Genomic DNA, 18,981 nt, shown 5'->3' on the forward strand with positions numbered 1-18,981 from the left:
AACCTGGTGAAACTAAATCCACAAAGCATTGGTTTAATGTCCCAAAGCATTCCATATTAAAACCGTATCCATCAAAAGCTGAATTTTCTCTTTTATAGTATTGCTTCAGAATACATAAGGTTATTTACAGCAAATCATTTTTGTAAAGTTTTAAACTGGTTATGGCACCTAGAGTGTCCCTTTACAAATGTGGTGTGATAATCTGATGAGCACCGTCTGCAAGCCCAATCTTCAAGGAAGTCGACCTCCTAAATAGGCAAAAGGGTCGCTAACATAACATTGGTGTCTGTCTAGTATTCTGTTTTAGTAGTGTGATTTTGTGTGTATTGGGGTGATGTGTGGGTTTCTAGCAGGGTGTTTAATGTCTTTGCTTGTGTATATGTCTTGAGTGTGTGTGGAATGCATGTCTCTGAGTGCTTACCTCTCTGTCTGGGAGCATGTTACTGCATGTATGGGAGGATTTGTCTGGGTATTGGGGTATCTCTCTGAGTGCTTCTTAGCTGCTAGCCCCTGTCTGTCTGATACCGGAGAAACTGACGGAAGCGAAGCACAGAGAGATGGACACAGGTTTCTTCAGGAAGGAAGAGATTCTTTATTGGATCACCGATCGGGACTCAGAGGGACTAGCGTCACCAAAATACCACAAGTTCTGAGCCCCGGACAATAGTGCAGGCTCCTTATATAGGCACATAACTCCTCCCATATTAAGCTCCACCCGCACATTCTCTTGACCAATCAATACAAATAAGAATTAACTTCCTGCTTGACCGCATGGCCTGTCCAGCATAATGGAGGAGGGGAATTCTACATCCTGTATTCTTGCACATGCTCCGTACACTACTGATCGTATCTTGCCTCGTGCAACCAACTGATCGATACGTCAGCATATGCACGTACACATGCCACGTGGTAATCTCGGCCTACTAAATTTATTTTTACCGAGATTCCACCACATTCCCCCCTTTGATGCCTCTTGATATTTCACAATTACTTGAGGCATCACTTAACCTTAGTTTGCATACACCGCAAGTTACCTTGAACCAGACCAGACTTATCTTATGATGTGAATCTTCAACACTCATCTTCCTGCATTGGTTCTCCTTGATCTAAAGCCTTATATTTATAAATTGCCATTATCTGTGCATCAGCCTTCCTTTCTGCTATATTTTCTATCAGGCTTTGCACAGACCTGACTACTAAGGGTATAAGACACGGCAGGAGTAGACACAACATTAAAATCAGTAGGACTCCACCTACCACTGCCTTAAGCCCTCCAAACCACTCATACCAGCTACCAAACCAACTACTTGGATTATACCCTTTCCATACCTGAGTAGGCACATGCGCTAGTTTAACCATATGGCTAGTAAGCTCAGCTATTGCTTGCCCTTCGTCATCTATTTGAAGACAGCAATTGCTCAGGTTAAACTTCCCACATACACCTCCCTCTACTGCCAATAGGTAATCCAAGGCTAATCTATTTTGGTAGACTGCTGTCCTCATCCTGGTATTATGCTTCGCTAGAAGATTGAGCGCTTGTGATGTTTCGTTAGTAATAATCTCAACCACCGCCTGTAATCTTATAATACGGTTGAGCATATAAATAGGGGTTCTATAACCAAAGGTACCATCTTCTGCCCACGTGGCTGGCCCATAATAATCTATAATACGCTGGGGAGGCCATTCATCATCTTCCCAGGCGCCTATCTCTATGGGTCCCCTTTTCTTCCTATGATTCACATCATACACTTTAACACCTAAAGTCTCACCTGTTTCAATCGGTAACAAGAAGGATGGTTTGAGCATACCCAACACACATGCCCCTTCCCAGTCCTGTGGCAACTCCGAATAGGCTTTCTTACCACAGATCCAGTACAAATTTGCTGGGGCTCTCCAGGTAGATGTGATGGATAAATCAAACCACACATCCTTTAAATTGGCGTACCTAGCAAACGGGTTAGATGGTTCCGAGACATTTGAAGCCGACCACCAAGTTGTATTCTTTGTATCATCATCATAAGCTTTTTGCCCTAGACAAGTTAATTCTCCTACAGAAGTATTATACATTATTCCTTTCCTTGCTATGCAAACATAACCTATGATGGAGGTCTTTAATCTCCACTCAGATTTACCTCTAACACTCATATGATAATCGGCTTGTGTAGATATTAGTTGGTCAACTGCCTCAGAACCGGACATTACCTCCTTTGCTTCCCAAGGCCATTGGTCTCCCATGTTAGTACCTCCACACACATAGCAGTTGGTAACATTAAGACTACCGGCAATACTTTCAGCTAAGTCAATGAACAGGTTTTTAGCATTATGGGGGATCTTATTATCTATGCTCATCTCTTCATAAAAGGAATGGTATACTTGATGAGTTTGGGAGGATACCGTATCAGTCTCTATCCCTATAAACAATACTGTCCCAGGATCTAAACCCGTCCCGTATATTTGAAACCCAAATAAATTGCCATACTTGTCTAAGAACTTATCGGGGTTATTTATAAGTATATGGACTGGGTTGCATTCCATAGACTTACAATATGGGCTGGTAGGCAACTTAGTCACTATCATGTCTTTTGTCTACCGTCTGTCCCCAAGTCGCCCACCCCACACAAGACCAATATGGGCAAAAGTTATAGTCTTTATTTGGGCATCTAGGACTCACATATTTATTTTTACTACTGGGACAAATATATTTATCATTAGACCCATACGTCCTCTCCCATCTAAGATCCCCACATACATTCCACGGCTTTCTACCACTTGATATCGCTTTACACGCATCAAATAGCAGAACACCCGAAGAATGTACGGATTCTAACACTGTCTTATTAATTAGGGTCCCCTGAGGATCTCCATTCCTGAGAGTCAACCAAATTGTACGGGGTTGATACTCTGGACTGAAGCACTTAGGTTCTCCTATTCCTAAATGGCACACACTATAGTCTATATTTAAGTATCTACATCTCGATACATCTCCTTTACACTCGTATTGTGAATGCCAAATTAGGGTCTGGGAAATATGGTTACCTGTTCTTGTAGTCTTAATGCATACCTCACAGCTAGGAGTGTTGGTACCTCTACCTTCCTGAATATAAAAATACACATAAATAAACACTATCATCAACACATCTTTCGCCGTCATCCTCAGTCTTCATCCGTGCGAAGGCACCTCAGCTTCCAGGATGTAAGGGCTGCAGGGAATGGAGTTCTGCTCGTCTTCACAGGAGTCCCTTCGAGACTTTCCCTGACTTATACACTATGCGTCGGTGGGCGGACAGGCTTTATTATGGCCTTCTCACTCACGCACCAAATCCCAAAAATAATAAAATTTGTAATCCACAATAGTTCCTCGTTACTCCGACTGAGTCGTGCGTTTTAACCGGATCTTGCAGGGATTCTCTGGATCTGCTGTAGCTTGCCAAGAATCGACTGCTGCTGGTTTAACCCTGGAGTGATGTATCCACGGAGTCACTTCGGCTACTTTTATCGCTGTAGGGGTAGACAAAAGAACAACATAAGGACCTCTCCACTTGGGCCCTAACGGTACATTATTCCACTCTTTAATCCACACTTGATCTCCTGGATGATAACTATGAACTGGGGGATAAATATTCACAGGTAATCTATCTTGTACCCATTTCTGTACCTCCTCCATAGTCTTACCCAACTCTACAACCTGCTGCCGGGTAATTCCTTCTCCCAACTGACTCAAATCCCCCCTTAAGTTACAAAGTACGGGAGGTGGTCGCCCATACATGATTTCAAAAGGAGAGAGGCCCATCCTTCTGGTAGGGGTACTGCGGATTCGCAATAGAGCTATGGGTAAGAGAACGTTCCACTTAAGTTGGGTTTCCTGACACATTTTAGCCAACTGATTCTTAATAGTTCTATTCATTCTCTCTACCTTACCAGAACTCTGGGGTCTATATGCTGTATGAAGCCTCCACTTTATACCAAGCATATGAGTCAGTTGTTGTAGGCACTGATGAACAAAAGCTGGACCATTGTCCGATCCTATAGAACAGGGTAGTCCATATCGGGGTATTATTTCTCGTAGCAGGAATCTCACAACTTCTCCTGCTTTCTCTGTACGAGTAGGACATGCTTCTACCCAGCCTGAATAGGTGCACACAATTACCAGCAGGTAACGATGTCCACCCGATTTAGGCATCACTGTAAAGTCAATTTGTAAATCGGACATGGGGAGTCCCCCCATAAACTGGACTCCTGGTGGCTTTACTGGTCCTTGTCTTGCATTATTTTTAGCACACGTTACACATCTTCGTACAATGGCCTGAGTCAAGTTGGACAATCTTGGTATGTAGAAATGTTTTCTGAGAGATTCTTCTGTGCTGTCTCTCCCAGAATGTGTCCCGTTGTGATAATTTTGGACAATTTCTACCGCTAGTGATGCTGGTATGACTATTCTTCCATCTTCTAGCTGATACCACTTGTTCTCCAAATACTTTCCTGGTTCAGTCTTTAACCACTCTTCTTCTTGAGCTGTATAAACTGGAGTCCATTGGGACAGTGGAGTTGGTATAAGAGCAGCTATATGCCCCACATATTCCTGTCTTCCTGATTCAGCAGCACGCTTAGCTGCACTATCTGCCATCCGATTTCCCTTGGTTACATCACCATCTCCTCTTAGATGCGCTCGACAATGTATGATACCGACTTCTTTCGGCTCCCACACTGCTTCCAATAGTTGTAGGATTTCAGCTGCGTACTTGATTTCTTTGCCTTCTGAATTCAGTAGTCCTCTTTCTTTATACAAAGCTCCGTGGGCATGAGTGGTTAAAAACGCATATTTGGAGTCCGTGTAGATGTTCACTCTTAAACCTTCAGCCAATTGTAACGCTCGTGTCAGTGCTATCAATTCTGCCTTTTGTGCTGATGTTCCTTTCGCCAGTGGCCGAGCTTCTATCACCTTGTCTATTGTTGTCACTGCATATCCTGCATAGCGGATCCCTTCTTTCACATAACTACTGCCGTCGGTGTAATATTGAACATCGGGGTTCTGGATGGGAAAATCACGAAGATCTGGTCTACTTGAGAATACTTCATCCATTACTTCCAAACAATCATGTTGACTTTCAGTAGGTTGTGGCAAAAGGGTAGCTGGATTTAAGGTGTTTACAGTCTCTAAATGCACTCTTGGGTTTTCACACAACATTGCTTGATACTTGGTCATACGGCTGTTACTAAACCAATGATTTCCTTTGTAATCCAACAACGTCTGTACTGCATGTGGGACTCGTACATAAAGTTCTTGACCCAGAGTGAGTTTATCGGCTTCAGCTACTAGCAGGGCGGCTGCAGCTACGGCTCTTAGACAAGGTGGAAGTCCGCTGGCCACTGCATCCAATTGCTTAGACATGTAGGCAACAGGTCTTTGCCATGATCCCAAGTACTGTGTCAATACTCCCACAGCCATTCTTCTTTGCTCATGTACATACAGGTAGAATGGTCGTGTGTGATCAGGTAGACCTAATGCTGGGGCACTCATCAAAGCCTTCTTCACATCTTCAAATGCCGTTTGCTGTTCTTGGGTCCATAAGAAGGGGTCGTGCTCTGTACCTTTGATAGCTGCGTACAGAGGTTTTGCCAGTATCGCGTAGCTGGGAATCCATATCCTACAGAAGCCTGCTGCCCCCAAGAATTCTCGCACTTGTCTTCTATTCTTGGGTATCGGTATTTGGCACACAGCTTCTTTTCTCTCTGGCCCCATAATTCTTTGACCTTCAGAGATATGGAATCCCAGATATTTGACAGTTGGCAAACACAACTGAGCCTTCTTTCTAGACACCTTGTATCCTGCCTTCCAGAGAATGTGTAGTAGATCGTGCGTTGCTTGCTGACAGATTTCTTTTGTAACTGCTGCTATCAACAAGTCATCTACATACTGTAACAATACACACTCTCCTGGGATGGACTCGAAATCCAATAGATCTTGACTTAGAGCTGAACCAAATAGGGTAGGTGAATTTTTAAACCCTTGGGGCAGTCTTGTCCAAGTCATTTGGCGTTTTGAGCCCGTTACAGCGTTCTCCCATTGGAAAGCGAAAATACATTGACTTTCTGCGGCAATTCGGAGGCAAAAGAAGGCATCTTTGAGGTCTAAGACTGTAAAGTAAGTAGCCCCGCCCGGAATTAAAGCAAGCAGGTTATATGGATTGGGTACAACTGGATGTATACTAACAACCGCATCATTGACTGCTCTCAAGTCCTGCACAGGTCGATACTCATCTGTACCGGGCTTTTGAACAGGCAGCAATGGGGTGTTCCAGGGGGAAGTACAGAATTTTAGGATACCATACCGTATGAACTTATCCAGATAAGATTGGATGTTCTTCTTAGCCTTCTGCGGGATGTGGTATTGTCTTAGGCTTACTGGATAAACCCCAAGTTTTAGTTCAATTTTAATAGGTGGAATATTGCGGGCCAGTCCTGGTGGGTTGTTCTCTGCCCAAACTCCTGGTATGTTGAATAAGGACTCATCACTCCTAGGGTTTTGGCTAGTCAACGCTGTATAAAGTCGCCACTCTTCTTCCTTTGGTACAGATAATGTCATAATACCTGAAGGTCCATTAAACTTTAAGGATGTTGTTCCATTTGGTAGGAACGTAATCTGTGCTTGTAATTTTGATAGCATATCACGTCCCAGCAATTGGACTGGACATTCAGGCATATAAAGGAATTGATGTTTTACTACGTGGCCTCCCAATGTACAGAGTCGACTTTTAAGAACCGGTTTTTCAGCACTTCTTCCAGTTGCTCCTATTACAGTAATAGTCCTTCCAGATGGAGGAGCAACTAGATTAGTCACCACTGAATGTTCAGCACCAGTGTCGATCATGAACGCACTCCTTTTTCCCCCTATTGATACATCGACCATAGGCTCCGCTCGACCAAGGGGGATGGAGCCCGGTCGGCATCAATAGTCCTCCATGACCGTGTCAGCCAATCCTACAAAGTCCCTGCCTTCTCTATCGCGGGACCTTTGCGCTGCTGGGAAATACCTATCTTCCCTAACACTTCCTCTGTTCCCATTGCTCCCTCTATAACCATTACTCCCTCCGGGGCCTCCTCTACCTCTCGCTCTGCCTCTAAAGTTTCCATAACCTGCCCTGGGTAGGTCTCTCTCGTACTGCTCTCTTTGCGGACATTCGTTCCTCCAATGCCCTTCTTCCTTGCAATACGCGCACTGATTCCTACTCAAAGGCTCCCTATTCCATCTACTATCGCCTCTATCTGGGCCCCGTCTATCTACGCCTGCGATCGCTACCGCTAGCATGTCTGCCTTTCTACGCATTTTGCGCTCTTCCTCTTTCTTACTTTCTGTTTCCCTATTCATGTATACCTTATTCGCTACCTCCATTAGTTGGGTGATGGACATACCTGCAAACCCTTCTAACTTCTGTAGCTTACGCTTAATATCTCCGTAAGCTTGGCTGACAAAGGCGGAGTTCACCATTCGGGAATTATCTGCGTCTTCCGGATTAAAGGGGGTATACAAGCGGTATGCCTCCAATAATCGGTCATAAAAGACACTGGGCGCTTCATCACTTTTCTGAATCACCTCAACTGTCTTCGACATATTAATGGCTCTCTTTCCTCCGGCTTTCATGCCAGCAATTATAGCGTCTCTATAGGCTCTGAGTTGAACCATATCAGCACCATTTACATTCCAATCGGGATCGGTGTTGGGATAATGTGTTGCGGCCCATGCTGCCGGATTGGCTTGATTCAAAGCACGGGCTCTATCCTCTAGCGCTTTAATGGCCGCTTGATTAATTCTTGTCCTTTCCTCATTGTTGAACAAAGTCATTAATAACTGCTGGCAATCAGCCCATGTCGGGTTATGTGTCTGTACTATTGAGGTGAACAGATCAGTCATAGCTTGTGGTTTCTCAGTATACGAGGAATTGTGGGTCTTCCAATTTAAGAGATCGGTTGTCGTGAACGGGACATATACAAAGACTGGGTCAGCATGTGCCATTTGGCCTGCGGCATCGATATAGGCTGACCCGGGATTCAGACGAAGAGGCATCTGATAGTGTTTTAATTGTTGGGCACCGGTCAGTTGTCGGGTCTGTATGGGGCTACGTGGAGGGGCGTCAGTCATAGGTTCCAGTCGGGGAGAAATAGGGTATGGGGATGTGGGAGCTTGGTTTTGGGAAAAGGTTGTAAATAAAACACTTCGAGTCGAGCTAGATGAAGCTTGACCGGAAGTCTGAAGTGGCGCCAAATCAGGATATTCTGATTCCGGAAGGGGAGATTTAGTACGAGGGGGGGTGGATTCTGTACTGGAGGAGGAAGCGGAAGTGGATGAGGGCAATGAGGGAAGGGTTGCAGGACTTCCTGCATTTGCGTCACTTCCTCTTAACGGAAAGTAAGGGGGCGGCAAAGGGATCTCGGACTCAGGGGGCGTGTCCAAAATGGGCCTAACACAAGTCCTAGCTACCATGAGGCGACATTGCTCCTCGTGGCATGTCTGAAGCCATTTTGGCGAGTCATTTACGGCCTGTCTCCAACAATCAATATAAGGAAACTGGCCGTAAAGTTCAGGCCTACCCGATACAGCCACGTGTAAGCGCTGTACCAGAGTTGGATCCAAACTGCCACGTGGCGGCCATGCCGCAACCAAAGTAGGCCACTCCCTAGTACACAAAGTGACCAAACGTACAGGAGACATTTTAACCCCAAAATCACAGGTTTTAAATCCCTTTTTAAAATTCTTCACCATACAACCTAAGGGATCCGGAATCGTTGACTGCGACGCGCCCATACTTATCAATGGAACGTCGTTGACAACGAATACTATGCACGCGTACTATTCAACAGTCACACCCGTTTCCTCTGGCAACAGCACCACGTGGTACAGTTACCAAGTGAAACGTACACAATAACACAATAAACACTCAGGGAATTCCCGTACACACACAGCTGTTACACCAGTCACTAGATAACCAATATTATGTCCTTTGGCGAAACTATACAGTCACCCACGCTATAATTCTCTATATACGAATTACCCGTCTATAACACACCCCAGTAACATCGTCTTTTACAAATAGCGGTTACAGTACGGTTAGCATAGGTCAAAGCACAAGTTAAGGTCACAATACAATTATTAGTGGTTATGGTGTTAAACATGCAATGGACGACAATGATTAGTACTTATATACAGTGTCAGTAAATATACAGGGTTATGGTACCGTGCACTATAATACAGCAACACACTATTAACACTCTCGCTAGACGGCTGAGCTCGCGCTATCTAACAAGATATACACTTTACTAAACAATCTTTATCACATTTACAATTCCCAACTAAACTATTGGCCAGTACCTTGATGGACTACCTAAAACTATATACACCCGTTTTGGTTAGCCACACTGCCCAAGCACCACATATAGCGAGCTAGAGGACCGAATTTACACAGGCGCCTCTTAGTCGATTACTATCAAAAATCTAGTGGGTTCCAAATTTACACGCCTTCCCACTTAGCCAAGATAGGTTGAGAGCTAGCGAACCGAATTTACACAGGCGCCGCTTAGTCTCCCGGTCCCTCCGACCTAGCGAACGTAATATACACCCTAGAACGCTAGTTTAGACAAGACACCGGTGTCCGGCTAGGGCTATTTACACAGGACCCCGCCTGACTAACCAAATCAAACGGTCTGACTAAAGAGCGTTCGATTGAGCGGTGCGCCTTCGCTCCTTCCCTCCGACAGAGGGGGCAGATTCCATACACAAATAACCCCTTATGGGCCTACCGCACAATCGGTATACCCCTAGTGGGTCTGCCGTCTAAAACAGCAGTTGTCTTACCTCCTCGTTCCTGAACCTGAGTTCACACTCATCGACGGGGACACCCCAGCACTTCTCATGTAGAGGCCGATGATCTCCTGGACAACAGACCAGTGGCGCCGAGACGAAGGGAGGTCCACGCAGAAGTTCAGGGGTGCAGCCGTAGAGAACGTGGGCAAAGATAGACCGTCTCAAGCCTCTGCCTCTCAGCTACCGTTGAACGATGAGCTTCCCGGCCAATGCACCAAATGATACCGGAGAAACTGACGGAAGCGAAGCACAGAGAGATGGACACAGGTTTCTTCAGGAAGGAAGAGATTCTTTATTGGATCACCGATCGGGACTCAGAGGGACTAGCGTCACCAAAATACCACAAGTTCTGAGCCCCGGACAATAGTGCAGGCTCCTTATATAGGCACATAACTCCTCCCATATTAAGCTCCACCCGCACATTCTCTTGACCAATCAATACAAATAAGAATTAACTTCCTGCTTGACCGCATGGCCTGTCCAGCATAATGGAGGAGGGGAATTCTACATCCTGTATTCTTGCACATGCTCCGTACACTACTGATCGTATCTTGCCTCGTGCAACCAACTGATCGATACGTCAGCATATGCACGTACACATGCCACGTGGTAATCTCGGCCTACTAAATTTATTTTTACCGAGATTCCACCACATGTCGGGGAGGATCTGTGATCATAATTTTTTTTTTTTTTTTTGAGCTTTGTAATCCACACATAGACAAAGTACATTACTATGAGTTGCTGTGGAGCTGTGCTGTGGAGCTCTGTGATACACACTTGCACACTGTAAATGCCAGTATAAAAGAACAAAACCAGGAAATATGTTGCACTCACATTGTGGTTTATATCAGCGCTTGACAAATTTGCTTTAAATCTAGGAGCCAGCTAAAAACTGACCGAGAGACACTGACTAACTGACACACATTCTCTCACACCGTCTCAAAGTATTTATTATTTGATACTCTCAAATAGATACACACACACACACACACACACACACTAATTTAAAAAAAAAAATACACATTTTTAGCCACCCTCCTGCTTCCTACGTTTTGGACTCAGAAAGATGGCTTCCCTGAGGTCTAGTGGAGCTGGTTGCGGCTAATGGGAGTAGGCTGCGACTGTTCCAGACTGCAGCTTCCCTCCTCTTGTCTCTCCAGCCCATGTTTATCTCTGTGTGCCAGGCGGAAGTGAAGGGAATTGTAATAACTTGCTCCAGGCTCTAAGACCGTGCAAGGGAATGGCTGGGCAGCCGGCTCTGTGTAATGGAACGGTCTAGAGGCCAGTTCTGAGGATTGCGGGTGGGCTGGCTCTGAGGGGGAGGGGGGGGGGAGCGGACGGAATGCAGGTAGTCTTTACCTGCTGCTCTGCCAGCTTGCAAATGCCCTGCAGGGTTGTGATAGGAGGAGGGAGCGGGCCGACCAATCCCAGGGGCCAGGACAAAATTCATAGTCGCCATGGAGACCTGGCTACTGGGTTTTGTCAAGCCCTGATTTATATGAATTTTTATCTTAGTGGGTGAAATGGGACATTTATTATTTTGACCCAGGCATGTAAGTGGATATAAAAGGCCTCATGAGGTTGACTCTGTTAACTTTACTTAATTGTTTGATAAAATAAACTACAATCCTTATTTGGAAATCTGGTCTGTTTAAGCTTACTACTTGCATTTGTTGATTGTATTGTGGTATTACTTGGTCTGTCTCCTAGGTTGCTACCAATAAAGACCCTGCTTAAATACTGTTATTTTATTTATTTATTTAATTGAAATTATTTTGAGTATCAGTTAAAGTTGAATTCATAAGGGACACTGTCTAGCATTAAATATATAGCTTCTAAAGGCAAGTTTTTGGCAAAATGTTAAGCGTTGTGGTTTCAGAGAAAAAGCAATGTTTGCATTGCCGCGGAGAACTAGAAGGTTGTAAGCAACAACCACTTCATTAAAGGACCACTATAGTGCAAGGAAAACAAACTCGTTTTGTCCCACTCTCGCCGGGCTGAAGGGGGAGAAAGGGGTTAAACTCTTACCTTTCTCCCCGGCGCTGGGGACTCTCCTCCCTCTTCGACATCCTCCACTGCATGTGCGGCAAGAGCGCATTCAATCAGTCTATAGGAAAGCATTTCTCAATGCTTTCCTATGGACGGCAGCGTCTTCTCCCTGTGAAAATCACAGTGAGAAGCGCGGAAGCGCCTCTAGCGGCTGTCATTGAGACAGCCACTAGAGGCTGGTTTAACCCTAGTGTAAACATAGCAGTTTCTCTGAAACTGCTATGTTTACAGCAGAAAGGGTTAACCCTAGATTGACCTGGCACCCAGACCACTTCATGGAGCTGAAGTGGTCTGGGTGCCTATAATGGTCCTTTAACCCCTTAAGGACACCTGACATGTCATGATTCCTTTTATTCCAGGAGTTTGGTCCTTAAGGGGTTAAGGACCAAACTTCTGGAATAAAAGGGAATCATGACATGTCACACATGTCATGTGTCCTTAAGGGGTTAAGATGATTTTAACCCCTTAAGGACCAAACTTCTTGAATAAAAGGGAATCATGACATGTCACACATGTCATGTGTCCTTAAGGGGTTAAGATGATTTTAAGAGGTTTTGATGCATTGTGTACCTTTTTTAACAAGAGTACTCTGTAATCAAGTTATCTATGAAACTAGCTGTATGTTGTTTGTTTGTGTTTTGTTTTTTTATTTTTTTATTTTATTTATTTCCAAATGGAGTTGAAATACAAATGCTTGTACTGTATTAGTCTCTTAAGCATCATACAAAATGCTGGTTTGTACCCCATGTACATGTTTCCTGTTAAAGGAGGACACATTGGCTGTTAATCTATAAACATATCACAGTTGGGAGCACTTGATATGCTACTTGGATAACCTATTGATTTTATTTTCACTGAAACGCAAGCTGTCATGTTTCAGAGTATCATGCGAGTATGTAATGGAGAGAATAGTAGCACTTCATTATTCATTGTATTTTAGAAAGTATAGACCGCTACTGTGAACACACTTATGGATTTTATAGGGTAACTTCCTTTTAGAGATATATATATAAAAAATAAAAAAAAAGACTTTATAATTTTTAAAATATAGCGATTGGTTGTATTCCGATGTATGCAATATTTATTTGACCTTTTTATTTTTATATATATTTTTTTAATTTGTATCCGCACAGTTTTCAGACTGATGCTGGCTGGCATGGCATGCAAATTTCAAATATCCCATCATCCCCTGGGCTAAGCCAATGACTGACTGCGCGTGCTAAAAACCATGGAAATCTTTGATCCATATGCTTGTATAGCATCTCAGAAACCTAGAGGCATCAATTGCTTTGAAGAGCAGTTGAAGTAATTGCTTCCTTCCTCCTCCTACTCTGCTTATGAAACACTGCAGTAAGATTTTCAGTAATGCATTAAAGAGAAACTGTTATTAATACGAGCCAGCTGCTCGTTAAAGGTGGTGAAAATTGATCCATCTTTCATGTAATGTTCAAAAAGACACTTTCACTGCATTGTATTACAAAATGGCTTTGATTTCATGGCGTACAATGACACTGTGTGGCAGAAGGTTAAAAAAAAAAAAAAAAACACCAACAGGGTTTTAAACCAGTCGCTAAGTAGAGTTTGGCTGCTTCCATTGTGAATAATGAGAGCCATTATCAGCTGCTTAGTGACTCCCTGTCAATGCTTGTGATCCTTTCCAGTTAATAAACCGCTGTTTCTCTTTCTAAAATTAGTGAGAGGCACAGTAATGAGAAAATCCAGTGAGATTTTCATAGGCCCAAACTGAGCAAAACTATGCAAATGTCCTCTGTACCACAAATCTTGCTTTTTGTTCAAGCAACTGCATTTTGAATACAGAATATGAGTAGCTGTTGTGCATCTTCTTTATGTATTTGTTTTGTTATACGGATGTAAGATCAAGTACCTTTTGCCATCTCGATTAAAGGCTAACTTTTAAAGCTCGTCCCTTCAAATAGAATTATAGGTGTTCTATGAATCATAGGACATTTTCTTCACTGCATTGTGGTTTTGGGGGCATAAAATATTAGTTATTCTGACATTAAAGGGACACTATAGTCACCTGAACAACTTTAGCTTAATGAAGCAGTTTTGGTGTATAGAGCATGCCCCTGCAGCTTCACTGCTCAATCCTCTGCCATTTATGAGTTAAATCCCTTTGTTTATGAACCCTAGTCACACCTCCTTGCATGTGACTTGCACAGCCTTCCATAAACACTTCCTGTAAAGAGAGCCCTATTTAGGCTTTCTTTATTGCAAGTTCTGTTTAATTAAGATTTTCTTATCCCCTGCTATGTTAATACCTTGCTAGACCCTGCAAGAGCCTCCTGTATGTGATTAAAGTTCAATTTAGTGATTGAGATACAATTATTTAAGGTAAATTACATCTGTTTGAAAGTGAAACCAGTTTTTTTTTTTTTCATGCAGGCTGTGTTAATCATAGCCAGGGGAGGTGTGGCTAGGGCTGCATAAACAAACAGTGATTTAACTCCTAAATGACAGTGAATTGAGCAGTGAAATTGCAGGGGAATGATCTATACACTAAAACTGCTTTATTTAGCTAAAGTAATTTAGGTGACTATAGTGTTCCTTTAAGTCTACGGGTACTGGGCCACTAGTCATGCCAACGTGTAGCTTGCTTGTGAATGCAAAGTTAAATAACCCTTTTAGTGTCACAACAGCAAGTAGTGTGATATACTGCTTTTGTCTGTGGTCATTGTTAAAGGAACACTATAGGGTAAGAAAAACAAACTTGTATTCCTATAGTGTTTAAAACCACCGTTTTGTTGGCTTGACCCCCTTAACCAGTAAGAAAAGTATTGGGTTGGCTGAGACCATTATGGGTGCGGGGACCAAAGGCCGGCCTGGCCAATCCACATATCCTCAAATAGATGCATGAAATTTCTATGGGGAATGTTCAGCTGGAGACACTGAATGTCAGTACTGCACGCTGTGCGGCACTGACACAGGAAGCACCTCTAGTGGCCATCTGAGGAGTGGCCACTTGAGGTGTCCTTGGGCTTTAATGTAAATACTGCCTTTTCTTTGAAAACACTGTTTAGTGCAAAAGGGCTGCAGGGACTCTCCTTAATCTGTAGTTGTTCTGGTGACTATAGTGTCCTTTTAACAGTAAAAAAAAAAAGTGTCCTTATTCCATTTGTCTTAATTTGACTTTTTTGAATTTGTACTGTTTACATAACTGTTTTTTGCGTACTTTACCCACTAAACTATTGTAATACATTTAAGGGGACACTCCGGACCCCTAAAGCATTTTAGCTTGCTGAAAGGCTCTATATGTGAAGAGTGAGTCCTCCCTCTTTTAATTTTTTTTTATTTAATTTTTTTAATTTTTTTATTTTTTGTGTGCAAATTGTGCAGATTACAACAGATTTTGACACGTTTATAAATTAACCTGGTTTAAAAAAAAAAAAAAAAAGACTTTCTAGCAGACAACCGGCCATGTTACTTCCTGGTTTGGTTAGCTCAGTAGATCTAAACTCAAGAGGCAGCATTTGCAGAGATTATCTGTCTTGCAAAGATTAAGATACATTGGAATGTCTGTGATTGGGCAGCCATAGAAAGTGTGGGAGGGGTTTGAAAGGGAGGACTTGCAAAGGCTGCAGACAAGAGAAATGCAGGCTTTGCTAGAGGTTTTCAGATATATCCCTAATAAAAAACAAAACCACAACATAATTTTAAAGCATGTGTGTTGTCATTTGAGGTATATCTACTAAACAGTGAGTTTTATTTATTTTGTATTTGTGCATTGGAGTGTCCCTTTTAATGTATAATAGTTATTCCCTTTTTTTTCTGTACAGATGGGAGGTTTGTGAAGATAGCTCTATCCCATCCTATGGAAACTCAAGGCAGCATGGAGCAACCATTCAACATATCATCTCTGGTATTTAGATCATGTTAAGATATTAAATAGTAAATATCATCTGGGGTTCTGTATTATCTGTGAGCAGTTGGCATTGACACCAGTTGAATATTCCAAGTGACCGTTAATTGGATGGTTTATTAACCTTTTGCTTCCTTGGGCACACATCAACTATATAATATAAATCGATATATGTATATAAGTAATCTAATTTAATTGCCCTTTTCTTAATTTTGCTATTTCACTTGTTTATGAGATAATTCCCTTATTTGTTATCCATATGTGGAATTGGAGTATTTAAGGGAGCTAACTTCTAAACACGTGTGTGTGTATATATTATATATATATACACACACACACACACCCCTATATACAAACACGCAGTCCCAGACCAACACACTCCTACAATCACAGACCTATACAGTCACATACATACACACACAATCAATCACATATGTACACACACAATCACAGATATACCATCACAGACCTATACGCCCATACAGTTTTCATACACACATTATCACAGACATATCAACATCCCCCCGCCTACACACACACACACACACACACACACACACACACATACACACACATTTAGTGCTTAAGAGGCCCACCCAGCCTCCCTACCTTGCTCTGGGAAGGCTGGAATGAATCCTCTGTCCCTAGTGGCTAGCGGTTGCTGCTGGGACCTCGGTGCTCTTCCTGCACAGGTTCCTCGTGCGCCCAGCCTCGGTGATGGAGCTGTCCAGGAAGAGCATGGTATGTAAACGGCTCCATGCCTTCCTCGCCGCCCGTCAGCGCGGACAGCAACTGGGCCACACTGCTAGTAGTCCCAGGCCTCATGCGGCCCGCAGGTTTGATACACCTGGTTTAATCCATAGCAAATGTATGAAATATCTAATTGGTGCATTGTACTCTGAAGAGATACAGGGGGAGAATGTGAAAAAAGTTTTGATATATGTTTGTGTCAGCTGCTTCAATTTCTCAGCCACAATGAATAGAGCTGGAATAGGACTTGGTAGACTGTGAATTGCTTTGGTGGCCAAAAAAATTGCACATACTGTTAATCTCTTCAGCACATCATTCTATTTTGTGAATATTGCTCCCAACAAACGAAGGTGTATTAAAATAATAATAAAGAGAAGAAAAAGCGAGTCAAAAAAAGATTAAAATTGCCATATAAAAGCATTTTAATATATTACAAGTGATTTATTTAGAATAGCAGGTCATCAGAACAAGGGCTCCCTTTCAGAGTATGTGTGTGTGTTTTATTTTGTTGTTGAAAATGTGTGTTTTGGGAGATTCACTGGTATTTTGTAGGTGCTCTATGTCTGCCTTTTTGTTTTTGAAGGTTGTTCACACATGAATAAGTAAATGGCACCCCTCTAGTGGCTAGAAAATGTGAACATGCAGGATAAATAGACACATGTTACTAACCTCATTTATTCTGACAAGATAAAAAGGAATATACTTCTGACTAGTGTGTGTTCTGTTCTAACAAAGCACAAAGAGACTGTACTACAACAAATATATATTCTAAACTGAAGATAATTCTATCAACTTAATAAAATGTTTTCATTAAAACTGAAGATAATTCTATTAACTGAATAAAAAAATATTACTTAACTTTTATACTGACTGCCTGCAAAATGACGCAGCACCTCTGTAAAATCAATTTAACAAAAATCAACTTTGCTGCTAAAAAGACTTAACAGATAAACTAGATTTCTTTTCTTCTAGGCTAACAAGCTAGTCTACCCCTAGGGCAGAAGCCCTCAGGCCCACTAAGCCAAAATACCTGGTTGCTGTAGGCAGTAAGCAAGCGGGGAAGGCAGGCACTGGCAGTGCCAGCCAGGCACCGTGTGGCACACTGACAGCAGCACAGCTCTTAAAAAGCACTAAAATAAAAAAAAAATTCTCAGCAATAGACTCAAATTCAACAAGTGAGAACTGGAAGGCACACCAAGACTCACAGAAAATCTCTAAGACAAGCAATGAGGCTAACACAGCTCAGAAGCACAGTGTGTCAACAACAAAACTCAGTCAAAGAAGGGGGGAGAAAGTTCCACTGCCTGCTTTTATACAGCTGTTTAGTTATTTTTTAAATCCACGATAAAGCACTCACCATTGGATAAGCTCCTACAGCATCATGTCAAAGGAGTGAGCTGATTAGATAAATGAAAATCAGCTCACTCCCATACCCCTCCTCTTTGATTCATACAAGGCATCCGAATGAACTAATACACGAATTGAGGCAAATTAGTTCATTAGTTCATTTGTTTTTCTACCATCCCCATGTAAAGCAATGCAATGCTTTGAAAAATCACGAATGGTTTGCTGCGTTCGGTAGTTTGAATTCGGTAGTCTGCTCTCGTTCGGTAGTTTGCATTGCAATAAATTACACAGAGGTGCTAAAATGTAAATTCACCCAGAGTATGTAATTCAAAAAGCCGAATGAACGAACAAACGAAAGATTTTCGGTAAACGGCTATTCGTTTGTTCGTTCTTTAGTTTGTATAGCCTTTCGTTATTCGGTATTCGAAAGAATGCCCGAAAATGCATATTTTCGTACGAAAATCCATTTGTACGAATACGAATGCCCAAGTCTACTTCTAATCAAATACCCTGAACCACACACATAGATGAAAGTAACCAGTAAATTACTGCATTTTCTCAGCGTAGCAATCCTCCTCCAACACTGCTTGAAATATATGAACCAGTGAAACAGGAAAGATTTTTTTATATGAAGACAATGGAACATTTCATATAAAAGACTTCAAGGATTGTCCAACTATAGCCACCGTTTTATCTACCCAAGTTGTATAGGGTTTGAAAATGAGATTTAACAAACATGCATTTAGCTATCAGATAAAGGTTCATCTTTAATTTTCCTTTTTTTACATTTATTTATAAAAAAAAATTAGGAAGGCTCTATCAGGAAGATATGCTGTGTAAAGTTCTTGAATTGTAATTTAATTTTTTATTTATAGAAACGTCTAACAGCCATGCCGGACCACACGGATGTGTCACTAAGCCCGGAGGAGCGTGTTCGTGCATTAAGCAAACTGGGTTGCAATATTACTATCAACGAGGACATTACTCCACGGCGTTACTTCAGGTCTGGAGTGGAGATGGAGCGCATGGCCTCTGTGTATTTGGAAGAAGGAAACCTGGAAAATGCGTTTGTCCTCTATAATAAATTTATCACGTAAGG

General features: G+C 42.4%; 1 protein-coding gene across 4 annotated transcripts in view; it reads left to right on the top strand.

Moving 5' to 3' along the window:
* Positions 1–18,981, top strand: part of STAMBPL1 (STAM binding protein like 1) — a 58,186-nt gene that overhangs the window by 27,402 nt on the left and 11,803 nt on the right. For all 4 annotated transcript variants that reach the window (XM_063434093.1, XM_063434094.1, XM_063434096.1 and 1 more), the window contains 2 exons: positions 15,703–15,785; positions 18,758–18,975. In XM_063434093.1, the coding sequence (XP_063290163.1) occupies positions 15,738–15,785; positions 18,758–18,975 (266 nt within the window). In that variant the 5' untranslated portion in view covers positions 15,703–15,737. The remainder of the gene's footprint in view (positions 1–15,702; positions 15,786–18,757; positions 18,976–18,981) is intronic.

Source organism: Pelobates fuscus, chromosome 10 (genome assembly GCF_036172605.1).
Source record: "Pelobates fuscus isolate aPelFus1 chromosome 10, aPelFus1.pri, whole genome shotgun sequence".
Taxonomy (NCBI): domain Eukaryota; kingdom Metazoa; phylum Chordata; class Amphibia; order Anura; family Pelobatidae; genus Pelobates; species Pelobates fuscus.